The sequence below is a fragment of the Suhomyces tanzawaensis genome (genome assembly GCF_001661415.1).
Source record: "Suhomyces tanzawaensis NRRL Y-17324 unplaced genomic scaffold CANTAscaffold_2, whole genome shotgun sequence".
Lineage (NCBI taxonomy): Eukaryota > Fungi > Ascomycota > Pichiomycetes > Serinales > Debaryomycetaceae > Suhomyces > Suhomyces tanzawaensis.
In genome coordinates this window covers 1,383,489-1,407,022 of record NW_017963637.1, presented here as the reverse complement: position 1 = coordinate 1,407,022, position 23,534 = coordinate 1,383,489, and the positions used below count along the sequence as shown (strand labels likewise).

The 23,534-nt window shown below is 42.9% G+C and overlaps 11 protein-coding genes and 3 non-coding genes across 14 annotated transcripts; 8 read left to right on the top strand and 6 right to left on the bottom strand.

Moving 5' to 3' along the window:
* Positions 1–855: 855 nt before the first annotated feature.
* On the bottom strand, positions 856–1,802 carry CANTADRAFT_99419 (uncharacterized protein; the record flags this gene model as incomplete). The annotated part of the gene is made up of 2 exons (XM_020212018.1): positions 856–871; positions 892–1,802. 2 exons carry the CDS (start codon positions 1,800–1,802, stop codon positions 856–858), a joined length of 927 nt encoding a protein of 308 aa, XP_020066202.1.
* A 3,176-nt stretch (positions 1,803–4,978) lies between these two features.
* On the top strand, positions 4,979–5,060 carry CANTADRAFT_t77. Its single transcript has one exon. It is a non-coding gene; the product is annotated as a tRNA-Leu (tRNA).
* A 280-nt stretch (positions 5,061–5,340) lies between these two features.
* On the bottom strand, positions 5,341–5,841 carry CANTADRAFT_20620 (SRP1/TIP1 family protein; the record flags this gene model as incomplete). The annotated part of the gene is made up of 1 exon (XM_020206596.1): positions 5,341–5,841. One exon carries the CDS (start codon positions 5,839–5,841, stop codon positions 5,341–5,343), a length of 501 nt encoding a protein of 166 aa, XP_020066201.1.
* A 907-nt stretch (positions 5,842–6,748) lies between these two features.
* CANTADRAFT_46568 (uncharacterized protein) lies at positions 6,749–7,300 on the bottom strand (the record flags this gene model as incomplete). Its single annotated transcript, XM_020209357.1, has 2 exons — positions 6,749–7,100; positions 7,143–7,300. 2 exons carry the CDS (start codon positions 7,298–7,300, stop codon positions 6,749–6,751), a joined length of 510 nt encoding a protein of 169 aa, XP_020066200.1.
* A 531-nt stretch (positions 7,301–7,831) lies between these two features.
* On the bottom strand, positions 7,832–7,903 carry CANTADRAFT_t62. Its single transcript has one exon. It is a non-coding gene; the product is annotated as a tRNA-Glu (tRNA).
* An 820-nt stretch (positions 7,904–8,723) lies between these two features.
* On the bottom strand, positions 8,724–9,501 carry CANTADRAFT_25337 (uncharacterized protein). Its single transcript, XM_020207389.1, has one exon. It carries the CDS (start codon positions 9,366–9,368, stop codon positions 9,084–9,086), a length of 285 nt encoding a protein of 94 aa, XP_020066199.1. The 5' UTR covers positions 9,369–9,501; the 3' UTR covers positions 8,724–9,083.
* A 1,025-nt stretch (positions 9,502–10,526) lies between these two features.
* On the top strand, positions 10,527–13,868 carry AXL1 (Axl1p; the record flags this gene model as incomplete). Its single annotated transcript, XM_020208570.1, has 2 exons — positions 10,527–11,325; positions 11,437–13,868. Coding segments are annotated over 2 exons (3,231 nt in total), but the record flags the coding sequence as incomplete, so codon positions are not given.
* A 440-nt stretch (positions 13,869–14,308) lies between these two features.
* On the bottom strand, positions 14,309–15,106 carry CANTADRAFT_25336 (uncharacterized protein). The gene has a single exon (XM_020207388.1). The coding sequence runs from the start codon at positions 14,708–14,710 to the stop codon at positions 14,447–14,449; it is 264 nt and encodes an 87-aa protein (XP_020066197.1). The 5' UTR covers positions 14,711–15,106; the 3' UTR covers positions 14,309–14,446.
* A 45-nt stretch (positions 15,107–15,151) lies between these two features.
* PLB3 (lysophospholipase) lies at positions 15,152–17,133 on the top strand (the record flags this gene model as incomplete). Its single annotated transcript, XM_020210857.1, has 1 exon — positions 15,152–17,133. The coding sequence occupies exon 1, from the start codon at positions 15,223–15,225 to the stop codon at positions 17,131–17,133; it is 1,911 nt and encodes a 636-aa protein (XP_020066196.1). The 5' UTR covers positions 15,152–15,222.
* Positions 17,134–17,575: 442 nt separating this feature from the next.
* On the top strand, positions 17,576–17,666 carry CANTADRAFT_t78. Its single transcript has one exon. It is a non-coding gene; the product is annotated as a tRNA-Lys (tRNA).
* Positions 17,667–17,724: 58 nt separating this feature from the next.
* Positions 17,725–18,866, top strand: CANTADRAFT_25335 (uncharacterized protein). Its single transcript, XM_020207387.1, has one exon. The coding sequence runs from the start codon at positions 17,734–17,736 to the stop codon at positions 18,742–18,744; it is 1,011 nt and encodes a 336-aa protein (XP_020066195.1). The 5' UTR covers positions 17,725–17,733; the 3' UTR covers positions 18,745–18,866.
* A 301-nt stretch (positions 18,867–19,167) lies between these two features.
* Positions 19,168–20,807, top strand: CANTADRAFT_25334 (U4/U6-U5 snRNP complex subunit). Its single transcript, XM_020207386.1, has one exon. The coding sequence runs from the start codon at positions 19,253–19,255 to the stop codon at positions 20,588–20,590; it is 1,338 nt and encodes a 445-aa protein (XP_020066194.1). The 5' UTR covers positions 19,168–19,252; the 3' UTR covers positions 20,591–20,807.
* CANTADRAFT_190059 (uncharacterized protein) lies at positions 20,793–21,343 on the top strand. The gene has a single exon (XM_020206391.1). The coding sequence runs from the start codon at positions 20,995–20,997 to the stop codon at positions 21,274–21,276; it is 282 nt and encodes a 93-aa protein (XP_020066193.1). The 5' UTR covers positions 20,793–20,994; the 3' UTR covers positions 21,277–21,343.
* Positions 21,344–21,477: 134 nt separating this feature from the next.
* On the top strand, positions 21,478–23,457 carry CANTADRAFT_46227 (uncharacterized protein; the record flags this gene model as incomplete). The annotated part of the gene is made up of 1 exon (XM_020209308.1): positions 21,478–23,457. One exon carries the CDS (start codon positions 21,478–21,480, stop codon positions 23,455–23,457), a length of 1,980 nt encoding a protein of 659 aa, XP_020066192.1.
* Between the last annotated feature and the right edge of the window lie 77 nt (positions 23,458–23,534).

Genomic DNA, 23,534 nt, shown 5'->3' with positions numbered 1-23,534 from the left:
GTACCGTCAGTACCAGTTCTAGTAACGGTGGTTGTAGAGTTACCGGTCCAGGCAGTAGTGACGGTCGTTTCTGGAACTGGAGTCTCAATTACCAAAGTGTTAGTTCCGTCGGTACCAGTTCTAGTAACGGTCGTGGTGAAAGTACCAGTCCAGGCAGTGGTAACGGTGGCAGTTGGAACAGGCGTCTCGATCACGACAGTGTTGGTACCGTCAGTACCAGTCCTGGTTACTGTGGTTGTGGAGTTACCGGTCCAAGCAGTAGTTACAGTCGTTTCTGGAACTGGAGTCTCAATCACAAGAGTGTTGGTACCATCGGTACCAGTTCTTGTGACTGTGTTGGTAACAGTTCCAGTCCAGGCAGTAGTAATGGTGGCTGTTGGAACAGGAGTCTCGATCACGACAGTGTTGGTACCGTCAGTACCGGTCCTGGTTACTGTGGTTGTGGAGTTACCGGTCCAGGCAGTAGTGACGGTTGTTTCTGGAACTGGAGTCTCAATCACAAGAGTGTTGGTACCATCGGTACCAGTTCTAGTAACGGTCGTGGTGAAAGTACCAGTCCAGGCAGTAGTAACGGTGGCAGTTGGAACAGGAGTCTCGATCACGACAGTGTTGGTACCGTCAGTACCAGTCCTGGTTACTGTGGTTGTGGAGTTACCGGTCCAAGCAGTAGTGACGGTTGTTTCTGGAACTGGAGTCTCAATTACCAAAGTGTCAGTTCCATCAGTACCAGTTCTAGTGACAGTTGTGGTGAACGTACCGGTCCATGGAGTAGTGATAGTACTTGTGGATTTTGGTCTTGGAATAATACGACCGCTGGAACCTTGTTCCTGGTTAACCCTCCGACCCACTTGTGTTTCAAGCTCTTGATCCACTATAGGCTCATCAATGCACACAGTGTGAGCGACAAGACTAGTTTGGATAATATCAGTGCCGGGTTTGGTAAATTTATATTCAACAAATGGAGTAACACCTTTACCCAAAGTAGCCTCAGTTCTGACGTAGATTCTTTCGGATGAGCATTCGGAGTATATCTCCTCTTCATAATGAATTGCAGGGAGGCCCCAAATGTTGAATGCGTCAGTAACATGCACTTTAACTGAATCACAATCAATGTTGGCTCCAGGAACCATCAAGGTGAATTCGTTGAAGGTGGAACCTACAAGGCAACGAGACGGACCTACCGCATATCCATCAAAATTATCAGTCGAAGGGACATACCGGACAATGCTACTCACGTCAGATGCGTCATTTCCAGATTCTGGAACCCCGATGAAATTAGTGGCTGTAGAGATTGAATGATTACCAGTCCCGAAGGCAAGAGAATCAACTGGAACAGATCCTGGTATAATTCTTAACGCACACTCCTCATCAAAAGGACTGGCTCGTCCTCCAATATTAAAAGTGACAGGAATGAATGCCCTACCTTCCACCACATCTCCGTTATTTATCTCATCAGTTACAGTACAATCCAAGAGGGAGATTCGATCCGACAGTTCAGCATTTGTAATTGAACATATAGCATAGGTCTTGCCTTCGGCTATCAATTCGAAAGTATCTTTTCCCAGAGTGACTGAATAGACACAAGTCATTCTAAGAACGAATTTATCTCCAGGGGAAGCAAAAGTGGAATTCATTTCCCAACTAAAATGTAACAAATGACTGGGTGTTGCAGGAGTAGGGAATTGAACCTCTGGTATAGCACTTAGTTGAATAGAATCAAAGCTCGTGAAAACACCTTCGATTTGCTTAGCAGCCGCAAGAGCAAGTGCTCCTGCAAATGTCACAATACTCAGCAACTTCATTGTGTGTTTAGGCCGTTATCGGAAAATAGAGAAAAGGGTGGGTTTAAGTAGAACATCGAACATCTTACATCCACGTTTTATGCAGCATGCTGCAAGAATCTTCTTCGAAGACACGAGGTGACAGTGAGCATGCTTAGTCTGCTATTGTTTAGCTAGTGCAGCTTGTTGTTCCTTTCGCAGCACTTGCACTGCAGTTATTTTTCGAATATTTTTTGCTCCCCTCTTTGGCTCACCCGAATTGCAACTGTAATGAACAAAAATAGGTACAGCCAAGATTTTCTTTTTCAGATCTGATAGTCTAGATCAGTTCTAGACCGTATACAATAGGTTTTGGCTAAGAAATCATCTTGCATGTCTATAGTCATTGCATACGTCGTATAATAGTGGATACCATTCAAAGCAAAGTGGGTAGCTATGAAAAGCAATTTCTCGCCTTTTCGCACATGATCCTTCAGCATATTGTGAGTGGATAAGTCCGCGGTGGCTTTGCGTTCGGTTAAGATGAGATGATGTAAGAAAGTTTCGCCGAAAAACAATAATTACTGCCGATTTACATCTTATTTTGGATCGGCCAGAATAATCTTTATTGTTCAAATCCAAGACATACAGCAGACAATGTTACTCTTGAAGACCGAAATACGAGTTTGGTATCGTCACGGTTTACTTGAATTCTGACACTTGTTGGACATGACCTAGATAGATGTTACCAAGCACCTTGGCACCATTCGAGAAGCCTATCTGAGCTATCTTTTGCATACAGCTGACGCAGGTAAAAGCTTAGGCAGAATTTGATATCGGCTGACCACCACAATTATATTTAACACACATGTTTGGTCCAATCAGCCGATGAGTATTCCCTTTTGTACTCTTCGTGTCTCACTTCGGGAAGTATCCTGCGTCTCCTCGACAAAATAAATGCTGCACCAAGTTTCCGGGAAATATCTCTTCGGGAATAACGACTTCGGTCTGTTCGTTTTTTTTTCTTTTTCACACTCTCCTTCGTATAATTCGCCTTTTCGGGTTTTATACCTCGGTTATGTAAGCTTTATTTTTTTAGTGTGTTAAGGTTGGAGCTCGAGATTTGCCCCTTCTCATAATGTATCCAAGAGAAGTAATCCTATGAGTTCTATTTTGGAAGGATACTGGTACTACATCCATGATAAGCTAACGTCCGATAAGCTAACGTTCCGAATTGCTCACACGGGCCCAAAACCATTTTGATGCCAAACAATATGTCATTGAACTTTTGCTGCTGGGGAAGGTTTAGACGGATGGACAATTGACTGGTGCATCAATGCATGCAGATCCGCATAACTGTAAATACGAGTCAAAATTGAGGCATGGAAACAATAGATTTAGTTTATCCCCACCTATTGGTGATGACAAATTAGTATTTTTCTAGAGTAATGAAGTATGCAAGTCACATCCCATCATACTTTTACCTATCACCACTCACAACTCCAAGAAATACCAAGAATTTTATGCAACATACATCAGCTGGGTATTCGTATTCAAGTATCAGCTAACTACTCACTTATAGTACTGCAGCTCTTCAGCTCTATCCTAAAACCCTGTTCACAACCTCAGAAATAGCAAACACTTAAAACGTTGGTTGAACAAATCCCGAGGATAAACTTCCAACAAATTCTTATTTAGGTATTACGTAACTGCATAAACAATAGCAAACAGCTAAATAATACAAGTAATTATTGTTTTCTTTCTAACATCTTCTCACTATTCTTTTGTCTTCTAGTAATTGTGCTAGCATTATTATTAGTATCCCACTAAAAGTGTGTTCATAGAACTTGCAAGTAATTAGGAAGATAAAGTGACTGGACAAAAATGTACTGCTACTTTGAGAGGCTGGTCAATGTCTAGTATAGCTGCGGAACTTTTCCAAATAGAAGAGGATTGTGGTGCGTGAAGTAGTACTTGTGAGTGATCAATTTTATGTTAGGCAGATTTATTCTTGGGTCATGCTCAATGCATTGTTCCTTTGCCAATAGAAGTGGGGTTATTCCCATTTACTTCCAATAGATGCGTGGCTCAATTTGACTCGGGGATTAGTAGACCATTTAGTTAAGCATTGCTATCTACCAAGAACAGATCGGGAATTATACTTTTTGACCTTAAGGTGACGAAGAACGAAATTTCCTCAAAGAATAGCAATATATGTGCAAAAGACAAAGCAGCGATAAAACAGCATCATTCAGCTTCTAGTATGTGCTTATAGCTCTAATATTGTGTGTTTCAGAGAAATTCCTCGGGCATAGGGACGAGTATCTCGATCCAGTGATCACATTCTAGACTCTATTATTCTCCAAGTTGTGATTTCTGTTTTCGGGGAAACTCAATTTGGTGCTAGGTTTGCAATCTTGTCCAAACAACCATTGACACGTCTTTGTATCGAGCAAAATAATAACTATCATGATCTAGAATTACATTGATTACAATACTTATTTATGAGTATTAAGATACATATTTGAATGTTGGCAGTTCTGTGACTAATTTTAGGGTTGTTTTCGATATAAACGAGCTTAGGTAAATAGTTAAAGATGGGAAATTTCTCGTAGCAGAATGGTAGAAGATATTGTTGAAAATATAAAATCCACTTGAGTCATCAGTACTCGTATTGGGCGTAAACTAACTAAACATAACAAATTTCATCGAGCGGCCTTGTTCTGACTTTTTTTTAGTAATGGGAGGTATACATATTGCGATGGATATCACGTTATTGCGGTCAAACTTTTGTAAATTTGTAACAATAAATTGTTTTTTTGATGATTATTGCAACTTGGTCCACGACACATGACATCATTTTGGAACGTATATGGAGCGGATCATGCTAGATAACACATTGGATAGTGCTGTGGCTGGAGGAGAGGAAAGAGAATTTGTTGGATGTGGGAAGACGAGCTTGTTCGTTGGAAGTTTTTTTATTATTTTGCTAATGGGAAGTATATTATAAACTACTGACTTTATACCTATTGCAATGGATAACTCACCATTATGGTCAAACCGTTATAATTTAATTCATTTTTGGATTTATTTTTGTTTTTTGATGATTTTTTGCAACTGGGTGCGCAACACAAATTACAATAAATCGAGGCGTATGGTTCAGATCACGTAATCACGACAGATAATAAGAATGTCACTACTCAATTTCAATATCAAATGGCTCTTTGGCCGAGCGGTTAAGGCGGTAGACTCAAGTTCTACTATCGTAAAGATGCACGCGTTCGAATCGCGTAGGAGTCATTATTTTTGAATTTTTACACAGTGCCATATACAGTACTGTAATAATGGCTGAATTCTGGAGCTGGGCACATAATATGCACTAATCCAGTTAAAACACACAAACCAGGTTATGAATCCTCCATCAAAAAGTGGGGATCTAGAAGATGTCAGTCGGGGTATGTGTCCGGTGGACCGATTTAGTGTATCTCGCTGCGGTCAGTCCCAAATGTCACCACTATTGTGGCGGACTCCGCCTCTACATTAGTTACCAGATGGTGATTGGTTTATTGGAATAAATACACTAGAGCAAAGCAACGGCCACCCCTGCGAGGGTTGCTCCCATAGGAACAATCATAGCACCAATGCCAGCAGAGGATGATTGGGAGGAAGAACCAGACGAAGCGGCTGCTGATGAGGAGGAGCCGGACCTGGAACTAGATCCACCAGCGGCCGAGGAGGCTCCTGAGGAAGCCTGGGATGAGCCACCTCCGTTGTTCTGGGCAATTCTGCTGCTGTACCATGGCAAGGCAGTGGCAAACGATTGCAACTCACTGACATTGATGCTTTGCGCGTCAATCAAAGTGGTGTAGGAATCGTCTTTGTAGGTTTGGACCTCCCTGGCCAAGGAAGTGAATTCTGCAGGGATCGACGTCTTAGCGGTCTGTATGAAGTTCAAATAGTCCTTGGCGTTGGCTTTTGCATCCTGAACCAATCTGGTGACAAAATCTATTTGTTGAGAGTCAGCAGCGTTAACGCTGGCAGCAGAAGCAATCAAGGCAATGGCTAAGTGGTATGAGTGCATAGCGGAGGATTAAGCTACTTTGTTGAATAAAGAAGCAATGTGTGGGGATCTGGGTTCCTTATATAGTTTTTCACACCCTCATCTCCAGGCTGGTATTGCCTAACGTGCATGGTTCTACAAACCCCCACCGAACAAACCCTGTGGGTTACACAAAGTATGTTGGACGTGGTCGAGTGTTACAAACTAGCGTGTATTATGCGGAGATTATGGGTTAAGTAAACGGGCAGTGTCGCGTATACATTAATCGAGCCCGAAATAAGCGACAATTTCTTCACAGGACATTTGGTACCCCACTCTGCGTCAGGTGGGGAAGATTATGACTTGGTAACGGCCATAAAGCCTTGTTGAAGGGGTGTTGCAAAAGCGGAATGCTGGCACGCTACCCTTAGGCCTAGAAACGTTGCATCTGGCGGCACCAGACCCCGACCAGGATATGGGAGACAATAGCCAGATCTTTGATTGACATGGACTCAAAAAGGAATCTGCCCTGACCTCAACACAATAGCAATATTAGGGAGACAACAGCGACATTGGCAGCAATGTGGAGCCAGCCTGGTAGAAGCGTTAAGAATCTCTCAGGAACAACAAGAACAATAGATCGAGGACAAGCTAGGTAGCAATTCCGGGCATTTGCTCCGGTCTGCGGAGGATGCGCACGTCATGTTGAAATTGGGCTGATAGCGCAAGGTACACTTGTTCTGTGTGCGTCAAGCAGGAGAAATCACTGTAGGATTTAAGGGCGACACTGTTCGCGGTGCGTCAAGCACATCTCCAGTCAAGTTTCGCATGTATTATGCCACTTATCTACGGTTAATATACATATAGACACAAAGAAGACAGAAAATAGAATTTAACAAACTTCATCAATACTCGTAATTAATGCGGCAGGCACCAGGCCGATAACCGTCTACTTTTGAGTAGCTGGAGAGCCCACCCTCAACTTGGTTTGTGGGTGGATGATCTCCAACGGTTTCTTGAGCCGGGGCGTGTGCACCCGTGGCGAGGAGGTGGAGGGTGGAGCCTCCTGCGAGGGCGAGAACACACTGGCGGTGTATGGGTTGAATTTCTTGGAGTTGGGGCTGGAGGAGTACTGTTGTTCCGGGATGTCGGGGCAGAACTCCATGTCGTCCTCGATGTCAAATGATTTGGAAAGGTAGTATCTAAGTCTAGGGGTGTGGAACGAGTAGTTGGAGCCTCCGGTCGAGGCAGAGCTGGTGGCACTGGAGCCCGAGCCGTTGCTGGTGGACATCATGCTGCTGCTGCTGCCGCTGCCCGACGATGCAGACGACACGCTCGAGTACGAGGTGCTGGTGGGAGAGACGTAGTTCAAGTTGTTGAACAACGGACTGGTGTTGTTGCTGTTGTTGCCACCGTTGGCGCCTGCGTTCATACTGCTGAGACTGGCGTACCCCATGCTGGGGGAGTACTGGTAGTTGTTATACACGTATTGATTGGACATGGAATGGTTATATCTGAATCATTCACGGATGGTGGCTAGAGAACTCTGCTATGCTATCACGAGGATCTCTGCTATGCTATGCGTGCTATTTGAGGTGGTTTGCGCTTGGTTATGGCTGCGTTTGCGACGAGTCGGTTGGGAATCACGAACGGTTGATATCTTGAAAGTTTTCTATCTCCAGGTGGTGGTGGGGCCTTCCTTCTATATTATTGTTCTGTAGGGGGTTGGGTTGAGGAGTGCACGCTGCGATAGCGTTTCTTTTTCGGGGTCACACAACTGGATCGGCACGACCGCAGGCTGGGAATAGCTGTCAGCACAGAAGCCAAAAAGTGGTTGCAATGGCTGGGGATTCTGGGGCAGGGATGCATCCAGCGTGGGGACAGCCCTGCAAAGGCGCTGCAATAGTGGCAAAATGCGCTGGCTCGAGGCTGGTTGTGTCGTTATCGCAGGGCAGTACCAGCCTCTCCTGCATGGTGGTGATGTAATTATCACCACACCCCGTGACCAGCAAAAGGAGAAAAAAGAAACGAATTCCGATACCGGGAGTCGAACCCGGGTCTGCTCGGTGAAAGCGAACCGTGCTAGCCGTTACACTATATCGGATATTTCTTGTTGTTTGTAACAGATTAAACTTAAGTCCTGTATCTAATGTTCTATTAGTAACCTCTTACTAATAAATGTCCCTTCACTATAGTGTCCGTCCTATAGTATCTCTAACAGTAACTTATGTAATTCTTTGGAAACGTCTTAATCTTAAATAATATCACTCTTAATAATATATTGAATCTTAAGTAATCTGTCACTCGGAACTATTGCTCTTCTTGAGTTCTCCAATAATTCCTTGTCTTTATAAATCTAGTTCTATCTACTCTTTTTATACTTCTCTCTTACGATGGTACGGACTCCTCTTGCTCATCGTCTGTCTCTCTGCATTTGTCAGCAGTGTCCAGTTGTTTGTCATCAACTGCATCTATCGGACTTATAATAAAACTGTTCAACTAATGTCTCGCCACTTTATGCGACATCCGGAGTTATCATATAATCCGAGTCANCTTCATTTAACTGGATTAGTCAGCAAGTCCTAGGATCGTACGTAATCAACTGTAACGTGATCTCAAACCGTTACATTGTTTGTGGGGCCGATAGACAATTAGCCAAGAAAACGATTAGTAACACGGTCACGTGATATGATCTAAAGAGGTTTTCCTAATTTGTCTAAACCAAGCAAAGAGCCAGACCGTGGTCCGGACAGCGATTAATCTAAAGCATCAATTATGCCAAAACGAAAATTGGTAGGATGGATAGCCTACGGAGGATATCCTTATTTCGGAACTGTGTTCTTGTACTAAGCTGAGGAGCGCTCCAAGTTGCAAAAAATCATCAAAAAGCGAACTTAAAAATTGATTTTTGACCATAATGGTCATTGCAATAGATATATAATCAGTAGATTTTATGAGAAGATTATAATGTCCCATTAGCAAAAAAAAAAATGGAAAGCGCCCATTCTATTCCTTTGCTAGACTACAATTAAGGCCAAGACTTACATTTTGGTCTCCTACCCTACTCTGTTACTCAACAAGATTTAGCCTGTTCTAGTGATTAAATTGAAAGAAAGCCCACACCACCAATGCGGAAAATCACCAGACTAAAAAGCCACAGATTAAAGTAACCGATGTTCCCACCTGATTTGTTTTGACGGCCTAAGTCAAGAGCAGCTTTCCACCTACCATTCTCTTGCCCCAGGTTACAGCAGTCCCAGTAGTGTGTTTTTACTTGCAATTTCCTATACTTCTCTCCGTTGTTCACAATAGTCATATGTAGAGTCGTAGGAAATACCCTCTTCATTGTTACTGTCCTCGATAAGTTTTATGATATCATGTTCATGATACTCATTATAGAGCGTCACTTCACCACCTAATTCAGTTACTTCTGTCAAAACTTTTGTGTTTCTCGCCCCTTTGTTGATTATAACATGATATCTGACAGTAGACAGTTCTATTAAAGTAGCTGTGTAAAGTTGTATGAAGCAATACTTATTTTGTAATGGATTCATCTGCACAATCAGCATTGCAACTGATACCGCAATTAGAAACAATAAACTTGTTATCAGCTGTATGTTCTTGGATATGGAAGTATATTTTCAGTCCACCTTACTCATAGGTATGTAAGGACGTTCTGTTATAGACTTCGTATTAAGGGGCATTGTCATCTAGAGCACCTATTTTTATCCTGCTTTCCTCGCGACTTAATTACCTAAGCCAATATTTCTTCTCTGAGTCTTTTCGTTCCGATACCGTAGCTGTAGTTGTTGTTGAAAGGGTGAGTTGAGGAGTAGTAATGTGCACATAACATACACTTGGTTATCTAGTGAGTGGATCATAATATGATTGCCATTAGTAAAAAGAATCTCTGGAGTTTCTACGATAAAGTTCCCATAAAAGTTAAGTGCAATAAACCCGTATAGGAGAATCTTGGGCTTACTGAGGTCCATAATTGGTACAGTATAGTCAGTGCTGGAGATCTATTAGAAAGGTTATCTTCTAAAAAGTTACTATTGGAAAAAAAATTCAGAAGTAGTCGTTTAAAATAAACCCTGTCAATGTTGTATTACAGAGGCGAAATTACTACTTAAACAGGCGGCATCTAAGTTCTGTTCTTGTGATTATTCAATTTGTAGGACATTTTCCTACATATTTACGAAAATGACAAGAAAGATATTAACAAAGATAAAATTCTCCCAGATGCTTATTTGGTAACAGACTTCAAGGGTGTTTGTTTGAATTGAAGGATATGGGGATTTTAATACCAACAAGAGAAACACAATCATTGCCCACTCTGTATCTATAGTGATGATGGCTGGTTGTCAAATATATAGTGATAGAAGTAACACATAAGAGACTCTAGTACGGCATCTTTGAATAATACACTATTCATAGCTGATTTCTGACATCAAGATTATTTCCACGATTTATGGAGTCTTCTCTTTAATAGTATTAGAGTTGATGCCATTCCTTTTCATTTTTAGAATTCTAGACACATCGGGATTTCTTCGGCTGTACCAAATGCTCTACTATACAAACAGTCTGATCCGGTGTTCTCAAATTTAATGCAACTTTATTGTCGAGGCTCGATTTGGAAATTTTGCACCCAAACCTACACAAAAGAGTTCCTCGATTCTCAGATTTTATAACCAACTGGTCCTGTTATTTCTGAAATCACTGTAATGTTTCATTCTGTTACAACTATTCCAGTTACATTCAAGAAGTCTCTTGCCCATTCTACAAGTTCGCACAGACTCATACGACTCCCTAACGGAATCAATTGCCTCCTTATTTCTTCGCCAACTTTGCCAAAGATCTCATGCTCGGTATCTGTCGGAACCGGAAGTTTCAATGATCCACCAGAATTGTTGGGATTGGCTCATCTATGTGAGCATATGCTCTTCTTAGGTACCAAAGAGTTCCCTGAACATAACGGGTTTAGCAATCTAATGAACCAATATGGAGGAAACTCCAACGCTTTTACCACTGGTGAGAATACATGTTTCTTCTTCGAAATTCCGGTATCGGCAAAAGACTTTGATGGTGAATTGATATTAAATCGGGCTCTCCGCATGTTTAGCTCTTTCTTCAAGTGCCCTTTATTTTTTGAAAAATTCATTCAAAATGAGGTTCTGGTAATACAAAATGAGCACAACATTAACTTGGCCGATTTGGAGAAAATTAAATATCATGGCTTAAGAATAATTAGCAACAAGAATCATCCATTCCATCAATTTAGTACAGGCTCTGTACACACCTTAAAAGAACTTCCCCAACTCAGATCAATCAATATCAAGAAAAAGTTAGTTGAATACTTCGAAAAGTACTTCACTGGCCCAAATATCGGAGTGGCTATTCTGGGCCCTCAATCACTAAACTATCTCCAGAAATTAATATGCTCCAATTTTGCGGACATTAAAGATTTATTACAAGTAGATAAGTCAGAACAGACCGATGCCTATTTTGATAGCTCTTCTTCAAGAAGTAGGGTAGGCAACATGAATAGTGCTTGTTCTTTCTCTCATTCAAAGAAAAGTTCCATAACAAGCTATAACTCAGTTTCAAGTCCTCAAAAGAGTATTATAACAGTCAAAGCTTCTACTAGTTCACTGAAATGCATTTTTGACTTCACCAACTTGAATAGGCTATTATTCATAAAAGGACCTTATTCAAGCTTCCAATTGAGTTTTCCTATTTTGCCCGAGATTCCTTCCTGTTTTGTCGAAATTTGGTGCAATCTTTTGGGTGATGAATCTGAAAATTCGTTGTTTCATCTATTATCAAACCATCTCGACTACATCTTGACACTATTAGTCAGTGAAAGGAATTTGGCCCAGAAAAACCGGATTCTAGTTTTGGATTTCCAAGTCACAAAGAAGGGTTTTAATAATTTCACATCACTTCTCAAAATTGTTTTATTTCATATAAATCTGATAACTGCCCTTCCAGTGGATTACCTTGCAAAATATATTTCTCAGTTTACTACCATTTCCAAAATAAGTTTTTACTATCATGATTTTGAATCAATTTCTATGGATGGATTGACCGAATTGGCAATGAGGACAAATGCAGAAATTTCTGAATTCGGATACACCAACATATTAAGAGGAACCAAAGAATTAGATGACGAATTTTCAGTGGATGAGATCGTCAATTCAAAAGAATTCTTTTACCAGAAAGCACTAGAATGTTTAGCATTAACCAAAAAGGTTTTCGGGATGAATCTGTTTAACATTATTATAAATTACCCGGAGTCTCGGATATTATCCCTGTTATTTAATTATGATTTATTATTTCTACCGGAAAATTCAAGAGAACAAGTGGATCAGCATTTTAACTTTGAGTACCAACTTTTTCCTATTAATTGCATAAATATATTTCAAGAAATTCAGTCAGTACCATTTCATATCGGTGAGAGCAAACAGCAATTCTTCCCAAAATCCAATCCCTTTGTCTTTCATTCTTTAAAAGAAATATGCGATTTGTCACATAATCTAGCCATAGCATCTACCGCATATTGTACGAGCAGTAATGTTAATTCCGAACCCATACTAATAGTCACTAATGATGAAATGGAGGTCTGGTATAAGAAAGAGTATGAACCCAATACAAACTCGAAAACAACAATCTCCTTTCAAATTCAACCATTTCGAAATTCATCTTCTCCCCATACTCACATGTGTGTAGAGTTAATATGTGCATTGTTCGGGACCCGACTCAAAGGGAGAATGTACAATGCCGAGTTAGTAGGTTACAAATGGGGTATATATCCATTGCTAACTGGTAAGGAGTCGATTTGCATAAATTTAAGTGGAGTAACCCTAGGTATATTCCGGATATTGAAGTTTGTTTTGCAAGATTTTAAAGATTTTATTACCAAATGCTTAGCGTCCATCTCTTACAAAGAGTTCATGAAAGCAAGGATTAAATTACGTCAAGATTACACCAAGATCAGCAAAGAAAATGGAATATCGCAGGCAATTTCTGGATCCCTAATGTTTTTAGAGGAGAATATCTGGACATTGGATGAAAGAATTGACAGTTTAGATTTGGTAGATATCAAAGATTTAGTGGATTTCGGAACAAATCTTTTTGGTGAAAGATCATACATTGAAGTTTTGATTACTGGAGATTGTGAAGTAAATCAGGCATTCGAGATTTCGACACAAATATCAAGAATCAATGATGGTTCAGCTAGCAATTCCTCAGTGCGAGATTCACCATCTAGCTATTACATTTCTCCAGGGATCAATTATGTTTATACTACAAGTAACTTCAACACAGAGGATCCCCTGAATACTTTGTACACATATATCCAATTTGGGGAGAGGAGCAATGCGACTGCACAGGCTTATTGTGAGCTTATTGCATATTACTTGTCCATGCATGCGAGCAATGAATTGAGGCAAAAAAGACGGTTGGCTTACACAGTTCTTTGCAATTCAGTACTACATCGAAATCTGATTGGTATTAATTTGGTTATATTGAGTTCCTCGCATGATAACAAAGAGCTTCAGAAGGAAGTCGAAGCATTCTTCAATGATTTGCACCACGAATTACAGACTTTAACCGAAAAAGAGTTTCGCAACCACATTTTGCAACCATTTCTAAGCTTAAGCGTTAATGGTGGATCAGATGAGTCTCTTCCTCATAATATGTGGCATTCTATTTCACCGTGCCAACACAGCACCAATTTTGACAATGAGTCGAAAAGTAACTTGGACCACAAGCATATTTGGGAAAAAATCTTCAACAAGAGCTATTCGTTTTCGGGGAAAATGGGGCACGACGAATTAGATATTGATTTGTTGAGTAATTTGACCCGAGAAAAATTCATTTCTCTATTTGAATCGTACATATCCCCTGGATCGTGCAAAAGAGCTTCATTAACCATCATGGTAGATAGTACCATGGATAGAGCAAATGCAAATAAGAGAATCATGAGGACCCAGGTGCGTGCGTTTTTGGATAGCCAGGGAGAAATCGTGGATGATGCCGAACTCGAGACAATTTTGGAGGCATGCAATTATGACTTCGAGAGAATTCAAGTTAAGCTACTCCAAATATGCAAGGTCAAGAATCATCGATGGAAAGCATTGGTTCTCTCCATGAAAAAGCTTGTGGAGAAAAGGAAGTTCAAGAGAACACTGGTTCGATTTTCCACAAAGTATACCCCGGTTACCGGTGTGGCTGAGTTCCATTCCAGAAACTTGCCCATGGGCGACCGTTTGAGAGGAGTGCGAAATAGTCCACAATCCACAGTGTGATTGACAAAGTCCTGACAGTGAGATGACAGAGAAGCGCTCAAACGGGATTACTCGGCCACCATTCTGGAGTGTGTGGCTCGCAAACTGGCACCAACTTGAGGTACATCGCCTTTGTCTGTTTCTGGTGGCTGCGAAAGAACCCAGTGCAGGTCACAAGAACTGTGTGCTGTTTAGAGAGAGTTACAATAAATACAATAATCCTGGCCAATACACACGTTGAAAGTAGATCAATACATGTTCTAATCATATAAACAAGCCACTTGACACATCCTATTGTTCTTTTCTCGGGTGTCAAACACCTCGTGTCTATTGTGATTTTGACTCCCTGGCTCAATAGACTATCGTATATGCCAGCTCGCGCTCACAACCTCAGGATTGGTTGTGGTCCCAATTATACTCCCATCCACCGGGGCTGAATCCACCACCACCACGCCCATATGATATTCGCCTTTGCTGGGTTGTGTGCGTGGGCAGACGAGGTTGTAGCAGCTCGTGGGGTTGTGGGTCACGATTGCTGCCCGCCAGTCTCGGCATGCACCGATGATCTTCGCTGAGCATCGCCCGAGGGTTCCAGCTGGGAACTGAACTGGCTGCTGAGGCATTTGTACCATCCCAGTACGTGATGTTTCAGCAGCCAGTGTAAACACTGGTCCTTCCGGCCTTGGCCCAACTAGCCCAACTTGAGCGATTCCGGCAATTTTTCATTTCGATGATTCAGGGCGAAGCACAGTGACGCACGAGGCTTAACTCTCGAACCGTGCCGTCTATTCCACCACTACCACCAGGAACCACCAGGAACCAAGCCGTGGACCCATCCAACCCCAAATAGCTACCCACTCACTGCTACCCCCCTCTTACTCCCCATCCCAGATCCCCCACTGCCTCGTCTCACCCATCGCGGTACGAGCCCGCGCGCCGAGTCCTTCTACACTGAAATTAACGGCACGGGAACAATAACACCACGGTTCCGATGCTCCCGACTGGTAGTACCAGCCGCCTATGTATTTATAGCACCCCACTCTCACTCCCGAACGTGCCCACTGCAAACATCGTCATTTATAACCACCCGCACTAGCTTTTCTCCCCACCAACGGGCAGTTTTTCTCTCCCAGCCATGAAGCTCCTCACCCTCGTATTAGCGTCCCTCGCTACTACTTCCGCATGGTCCCCTACCGACTCGTACGCGCCTGGCAAGGTGGACTGTCCCTCAGGCACCCTCACCCGTAAGGCAGACAGCATCTCGCCCAACGAGGCCGACTGGATCAAGAACCGGCACCAGGTGTCCGACGCCAGCTTGGAGGCCTTCCTCAACCACTGCAACATGACCGACTTCGATGTGGCCGATTTCCTCCACAACAAGGCCAACAAGTCGTTGACCATCGGCCTCGCATTTTCTGGTGGTGGCTACCGTGCCATGTTGGCAGGAGCAGGTCAGTTGGCTGCGTTGGACAACAGAACCAGAGGTGCCTACGAGTCCGGCTTGGGTGGCTTGTTGCAAGCGTCCACCTACTTGGTTGGCCTTTCGGGAGGCAACTGGTTGGTGGGCACCATTGCCCTCAACAACTTCACATCGGTGCAGCAGATCCTCGATGACGGCAAGATCTGGGACTTGGACCACTCCATTGTGAACTACGGTGGTATCAACATCATCAAGACATTCGAGTACTACAACGGCATCAGAAAAGATATCGACGCCAAGCGTGACGCAGGCTTCGAAGTGTCATTAACCGACATCTGGGGCAGAGCATTGTCGCACCAGTTCTTCTCCACCACTTCAGACTCGGGTGCAGCACTCACCTGGTCCACCGTACAAGACGCAGACTCCTTCACCTCCCACCAGATGCCGTTCCCCATCGTGGTGCTGAACGGAAGAGCGCCAAACACTTTCATCCTCAACGGCAACTCCACCGTTTTTGAGACCAATGCGTTCGAATTGGGCTCCTGGGACCCTTCGGTCTATGAATTTTCCCAGGTCAAGTACTTGGGTTCGGGCGTCAGTGACGGGAGAACCAACGGAACTTGCGTGCAAGGGTTTGATAATGCAGGCTACATCATGGGAACTTCCTCTTCTCTCTTCAACCAATTTTTGTTGCAAATCAACACCACCGGATTATCCTCCAGAATCACCAGCGTGATTTCCGGTTTGCTCAGTGACATCTCGAAGGACGAGAACGACATTGCTGTGTACAAGCCAAACCCATTCTATCACTCCAGTGCGGGTGATGTTCCCACCATTGCCCAAAACGAGTCGTTATTCTTGGTGGATGGAGGTGAAGACGGCCAAAACGTCCCATTATCGCCTTTAATTCAACCGGAAAGACAGGTCGATGTCATCTTCGCATTTGATAACTCTGCAGACACCGATGCTAATTGGCCCAATGGTACCTCTTTGGTCATGACATACGACAGACAAACCTTGAAGCAAGACAATGGTACTATTTTCCCCCATGTTCCGGATGCAGCCACGTTTAGAAACTTAAATTTGACTTCCAGACCAGCATTTTTCGGATGTGATGCTAAGAACTTGAGTAGCTTGGTAAGTATCACAAGTAACGGAACCGGCAAGAGTGATATCTACGACTCTCCATTGGTGGTTTATATTGCCAACAGACCATTCAGTTACTTCTCCAACACCTCCACTTTCAAGATGAAGTACGATGAAAAAGAAAAGAGAGGAATGATTGAAAATGGTTTCGAAGTTGCCAGTAGGTTGAACCACACTTTGGACTCGGAGTGGTCCGCTTGTGTGGGTTGTGCCATCATCAGAAGAGAACAAGAAAGATTAGGAATCGAGCAGTCGGACCAATGCAAGCAATGTTTCCAAAGATACTGTTGGGATGGTAAGTTCGATTCTAGTCAAGATGCTGGTCTTAACTTCACTGAAACTGGTCTTACTAACGGTCCAGAAAGTACCGGAAACAAGACAAGTATGGCCTCTTCATTGATTGGCCAATCTAAGGACCTCTATATGATGCTTGGTTACGCCTTCTTGGTTACCATGGTCTTTGGAGGCTTTTCTATTTAAATAATGTTGTATGATTAATAAAACAGAAATAATATGAACCAGGTAGGATGTGGTTTTGATGTAGAATGAATCTAACGGTCGTTACTTCGAGAACTTTTGATTTTTTATTTTTTGCTAATGGGAAGTATATTATAATCTACTGACTATATACCTATTGCAATGGATAACACACCATTTTTTTGATTTAATTCGGAATCGCATTCGCAATGAAGAATTTTCAAGATTTTTTTGGGCAAAAACGTCAATGGAAGTAACCATCGACCCAGTTAGGATAATAAAGATTAAATACCCTTAATTTAAAGTTAAAATCTATTTCTTTCAACCTATTTAGGTAATGTGATCTTCAGGCTGATATTGCGGTATGGAATGGGTTTTGAAAACTGGAAAAATTTTCAATACAGTAGTATTGATCATTTATAGTGTCCTAAGATAGTATTACTAAGCCTGGCTAGCTCAATGGCTAGAGCGTGTGACTTTTATTCATCTGTCTAAAGGGTATCACAAGGTTGCGGGTTCGACCCCCGCGTCGGGCTTTCTTTTTAACTTTATCTCCACATTTCAGCTTTTCAAATTTTCATCCAAAACCACTCACCATCAGTCATGCCTGATCCAGTATCAGTGACCCTTCAACAGCTCCAGCAAGGACTAGATGGCACCACCTTGACACAGGCATTTGGTCCCGACTCCTTGGGGATTATAATCGTGAAGGATCTACCAGCCAAATTCCACCAACTAAGATTACAGGTATTGAAAAGTATTTCCGTACTTGCTACGCTTCCAAAAGAAAGATTAGACAAACTCCAATGTGAAGAGTCGACGTGGCTCACTGGCTGGTCCTGTGGCAAAGAAGTTTTGGCCAGCACAGGCGAGCCGGATTTCAACAAAGGCTCATACTATGTCAACTGTGCGTTTCATCGGGACCCCCGTCTAGAAGGACCCACCCCAGAACTATGTGACAAGTTTCAAGACTACAAATCCTACACCTCGCCCAACATATGGCCACCCACGGATGTTGAAGGGTTGGAGAACTTTGAAAAAGATACCAAGGAGTTGTGTAATCTTATAATCGAAGTCGGCCAAAGCATAGCCATCAACTGTGACAAGTTCATGGGTCACCAGGGTGTTTATCAACTGGATTTTTTGGAAAGAATAGTAAAGAACAGTACATGTACCAAAGCAAGATTATTACATTATTTTCCCTCCGATTCGAAGGACAAGTCATCCGACGACGATTGGTGCGGAGAACACGTCGATCATTCGTGCATTACCGGATTGACTTCTGCGTTATTCTTGGATGAGTCCAAGGGCCTTCTTCATGATCTCGAAAAGTCGCCCGATCCGCAAGCCGGATTGTATATTCGTGATCGTCATAATAATGTCCATCAAGTGAAAATTCCTAGTGATTGTCTTGCATTCCAGACTGGATCGGCACTTGAAGAGGTCTCTCAGGGTAATTTTAAGGCTGTGCCACATTATGTGCGAGGCACCAGCGTCAGTCACATCTCTAGGAACACATTGGCAGTTTTTTGCCAGCCAGACCTCGATGAAATGGTAAATGATAAGGAGAACTTTGCCCAATTTGCTACCAGGGTTATCAAGGGTAACCACTGATAGAGATAGCTTGTAGGAATAGTTTGAAATACAACAGCAATATTATAGATTGTTACATATAAGAATGCGAATTGGCTTCTGAGAAACTATACGTACTACATTTTCTGCGCAATAGTGGCCAAATATAGAAGACAGCTGAAGTATCCTTCATTTTTCTACTAAGTTCACACACTGTAGGCTCTATAATTTTTCAACTACTATCCACTTGTTTATCCTCTCAATTTACTGTCCACACTAGTATTCTAGAAAATAGAGGAATGCGAATTCTGTTTCATCAAATGGAATCAAGGATGGCCCCTCTCCTTGCTACTGCTATTCGTCGTTCCATGTAGGACGTAAAATTGCAACCATTGTCACGTGATCACTAGTTCATCTCAACTGAGATGCTACCAATCTACAACCTCTACCTTTACAAGTCACAGACCTCGACAATTCTCAGTACGGGCATACATCATCCTCTGGGAGCATCTCTCCGGAACACTGTAACTCGGTAAAGAAGGATTGTGAAATGAATACGGACCAGATTCCTATAGTCAACGACTACACTCCACAACAGTCACAATCACATACTATTCCAACCAACGATGATGACGTGCGACGGGCGCTCAGACAGATGGGAGAGCCAATAACATATTTTGGAGAAGACAGGGCTGATAGAAGACAGCGTTTAATCAAATTAGTCCAGGAAGCTCCAAAAGAAATAACCTACTTTGGCCAAGAGGACGAGGAAATGGCTAAAGATGATGTATCTGATGATCAGGACGACGACGAGGACTTCTATACTCCGGGAACCCAGCAACTTTACGATTCTAGATTGGATATTCTCAAGTACTCTTTGATGAGGGCTTCAAGAAGAGTCGATCGTTTACGAGGAGAGGCAAATAAGAACCAGGACATGGTCTCCATACTCAATCATCGTCGAGAGATCAACAATTCTCTAGCCAAATGCGAGTTGTATGGCACCCAATTGATTCCTGGAAACACAAGAGCTATTTCCAGGGTTAGATTCTGCAAGCCGATGGCTAACGGGACCACGTATATTGCGGCTGGCTCGTGGAATGGCTCCGTCTACATTCTCAACCTGAAAGATTTGACTACGGTCAAATCATTGGTGGGACACCACACAGAAAAAGTCACCTTGGAGTGGTTGGAAAACAGCTTGGTTAGTGGGGGTAACGAGGGAACATTGAATGTTTGGAACCTTGAAAATACTAAACCGATCCATTCAATCAAGAACGCGCATGATCAAAGAATCTCGGGGGTCCTGGTCCACCCCAGTGCAAAGTACGTGGCAACCACTTCATTTGATCAGATTTGGAAACTCTGGGATATTCAAACGCATACGGAACTAGTGCAACAAGAGGGGCACTCCAAAGAGGTATTCGCGGGAGCCTTCCATCCCGATGGAAGTCTATTCACATCGGGAGGACTCGACGGAATCATAAAAGTGTGGGATCTCCGTAGTGGAAGAGCAATTGCAACATTTGACAAGCATATCTCAGGTATTTATGCACTTGATTGGTCGCCAAATGGGCACCATTTGGCCAGTGCCAGTGGAGACAGTGCCGTGAAGATCTGGGATTTTCGCCGCAACAACGAGCTTTTCTCGATTCCTGCCCATACCAAGCTTGTGAGTGACGTGAAATTTTCTGGGGACGGCACCTCGCTTGTGACGTCGTCGTACGATGGACTGGTGAATATCTGGTCTGCAGATAACTGGGTGAGGGTGAAGAGTTTGAAGGGGCACAACGATAAAGTCATGAGCTGTGATGTGACGCAGGGAGCGGCTGGATTAGAGGTTGTAAGTAGTGGATGGGATCGTTCCGTCAAGCTCTGGAAAGTTTAGGGGTTTGTTGGCTTGACAGAGCCCAATTCCTAGCTGGCGAATGAATTTTCATAAGGATCAGCCAAGTGACTACTGGGCCCAAGAATCACTTGTACGAACTGGGCTATTTCAAACGAGGCTCACTGAAAAATTCCTCCCACCTAAGTAGTTAGACCCTAGTTAGTAGAAGAATCTTGACTGACTAACGTAGCCACACGTCTAACATTTACGACAATACACAAACATTCGTATTAAAACGTAGGCACAGAGACATATAAATGCACCAAGGTGCAGCAAACACGAATAGCCACATGTTGGCCCTCTGGTGTCGCCTTTCTGGCCCAAAGGGCCTAATAACTCGAGTATCTGAGTGCTCGAGTAATTTTCCCAGGTAATTTGAACCCCAACATGCTCCCAGCCTTGATATGCCTGCAGATATTAATCTTATGGGTGTTCCTTTCCCGTTTCGGCCAAGGAACCGCTATTTTGGGCACCTCCAAGCCTCTCCCGTGTCTCTTCGGACAGGGTTCCTGATTTCACCCCATCGGACAGTTGCAACCGTTTCCCATGCGATACTTCGACTGTCTCGTCGACCTCCCCGATCTTCCTTCTCTCCTCACGTGTGTATTCCACCACCATTCCTCCTCCCAACTCCGTGGCCTCGCTTGGCTGTTCCTGCTTTTTCGCACCTTCTAGCGCTCGCTTGACTTCCGCGGCCACCAACCGCACTGGTCGCCTCACGTGAGCACTTATCGCAGCGCCTGTCGACTGTAACAATTGCATAGCAAATTGTTGCACCCTTCACTGGACTAAATTAACAGCCTTCCACAGGCAACACTCCTCCCGCCTGACCAAAAAGCCTCCACTGCCCAATCACGTGCACCGCTTGTCAGCATCTGCCTTCTGCCATGGACTTGCTCAAGATCTTGGATGGCACTCCCGAGCCGCCTATTGTTGAGCTCGAGCTCGGAAACGTCAACACCACTGGCGACTACCACCTCGCTACGCCGATGTATGAGTTCCAGAAGGAGCTCACCGACCAAATCGTGTCGCTCCACTATCCAGACATCCTCAAGTACTGCGAGACCAACGACCTGAAGGAATTGATCGTGAAGTCGTTGGAAATCTGTATCAATAATTGCATGTTGGTCAGCACCCACCCCTACCTCCTCATCAAGCACTACATGCCCAAAAACTTGTTGCTGAAAGATATGTCAAGCAAGTTGGCCGACACCAGCGGCAAGTTCAACGTACTCAAGGACTTGATGAACGTAATTATTCTGAGTGGATCCAACCGTTCGCGTTCCAAAACCATTGGCGTGGTCATGAAGAACGACCCGCGTTTCTTTGACCTCGTGGAGGCCCTCCTCCTCGGGTGCAACGGTAAGAAGACGATCAAAAGATACGTGGGTCAGAACGTACAACGAGAATCGAAAAAGTCAGGGAAAACTGACGTGAATAACAAGGACTCCAAAAAGGAAACGAAACGAAAAACCACCGATGCATTAACAACAATCCATTTATTACCCTGTGATGGTGAGATACAGAAAGATCAAGACGTTTTGGACTCAGTGAGATTTGATGCCCTTATAATCTTCGATGGGTACGTCGACACCACTCATGACTTTGTTAACAAGATAAGGTCACAGAACAGACTAGATCCTGCAATTTTCATCAGATTGGTCCCTATGAAAACAATCGAACACTGCAAGGTGTACTACTCGGACACTAAGGATCAGAGTGATTACTTATACAAGCTAATCTCCTCCATTGTTTGCCTAAGAGAATTCATTGGAAATCTTCCCCCGGACATTTTCCCGATCTACAACCAGAAATTGACATATTTGGCTTCCAAATTTTTTAATCAAGTTTGGGAGACTTCCCCAGTAATCAAGAAGTCAAAATTTATTCCTTGGCCTTTGCCTGACCTCCCCAACATCCCTAAATTCAGTGCTAGTGATGTTGAAAGATCATTGCTAACTGAAGTGCACTTCCATTACACTCCATATGATTCGGCAGATTTGCCCAATGTTGAAAGTGAAAAGCCAGCGGAGAAGAAAAGAACATATTACGAAATGAAACGTTTGGAACTGGATTATATCACAAATCCATTGAAGAATGATTACAGTGATTTAATTGGAATCCACTCCAAATACCCGCATCCAGACACCTTGACAACAAACTCAAGTGTCTTGACACATAGATTGATAATGACACTCAATAGTTTGTTCATAGATCTGGAACTTTACGAGCAAGAATATTTAAGTTATTTAAAGATTGATCAAAGGCCAGATAGGATTGCAAGAGAAACAGATTTGACGAAGACAAAGGGAATCTTGGATGATATAGATCATGCTGAGTCCAGAATCACTATTTCCAACAAATGGTATGAAAAGAAAACTAAGGAGATCGAAGTGGTTCAAGAAGAAATAAAAAAATTGGATAAGCAAGTTGAAAACTATGTTTCTGACAATGAGATAATTGATGAAGAAAAGATCAAAGAGGTTAAAAACCAACTTGAAATATGGCAGTTACAATCACAAATCAAAGGCTACCTTGCTCGTATTAAATCAAAAAATGAAGAGAAACTATACACTAATAGGGAGTATGAAAATAGTTTATCGTCCATCAAAGAATCAGAAGAACAAACAGCAATCATTCAAGAGAAGATAAAAGAAACTAGACAAAAGCTTGATCTTGTGGAAGACTTAGAAGTCAAGGAGAATCAAAAGTTCAAGCTCGAAAGAGAGAATCTAATTCAAGTGATCGCCAGTGAGAAAGAAAAGTATGAGGCTTTAAAGCTCAAAGTAAGCAGCAGCTTAAAGTTCTTGAGAGACACATCACATCTTAAGAAAAGAAAAGGCAGGGCATTTACTCCTTCCAAGTAAGCAAACATTAATATTTTGATATCAATTCTCATCAACCATATATTAGGCAATCGTCTATTCATTTAGCTTACAAGCTA

What these genes read in the sequence shown, in the direction of transcription:
- CANTADRAFT_25335 (XM_020207387.1), top strand. Translation starts at nt 17,734, where the DNA reads ATGCCTGATCCAGTATCAGTGACCCTTCAACAGCTCCAGCAAGGACTA.
- CANTADRAFT_25336 (XM_020207388.1), bottom strand. Translation starts at nt 14,710, where the DNA reads ATGCCTCAGCAGCCAGTTCAGTTCCCAGCTGGAACCCTCGGGCGATGC.
- CANTADRAFT_25337 (XM_020207389.1), bottom strand. Translation starts at nt 9,368, where the DNA reads ATGCTGATTGTGCAGATGAATCCATTACAAAATAAGTATTGCTTCATA.
- CANTADRAFT_190059 (XM_020206391.1), top strand. Translation starts at nt 20,995, where the DNA reads ATGCCTGCAGATATTAATCTTATGGGTGTTCCTTTCCCGTTTCGGCCA.
- CANTADRAFT_25334 (XM_020207386.1), top strand. Translation starts at nt 19,253, where the DNA reads ATGAATACGGACCAGATTCCTATAGTCAACGACTACACTCCACAACAG.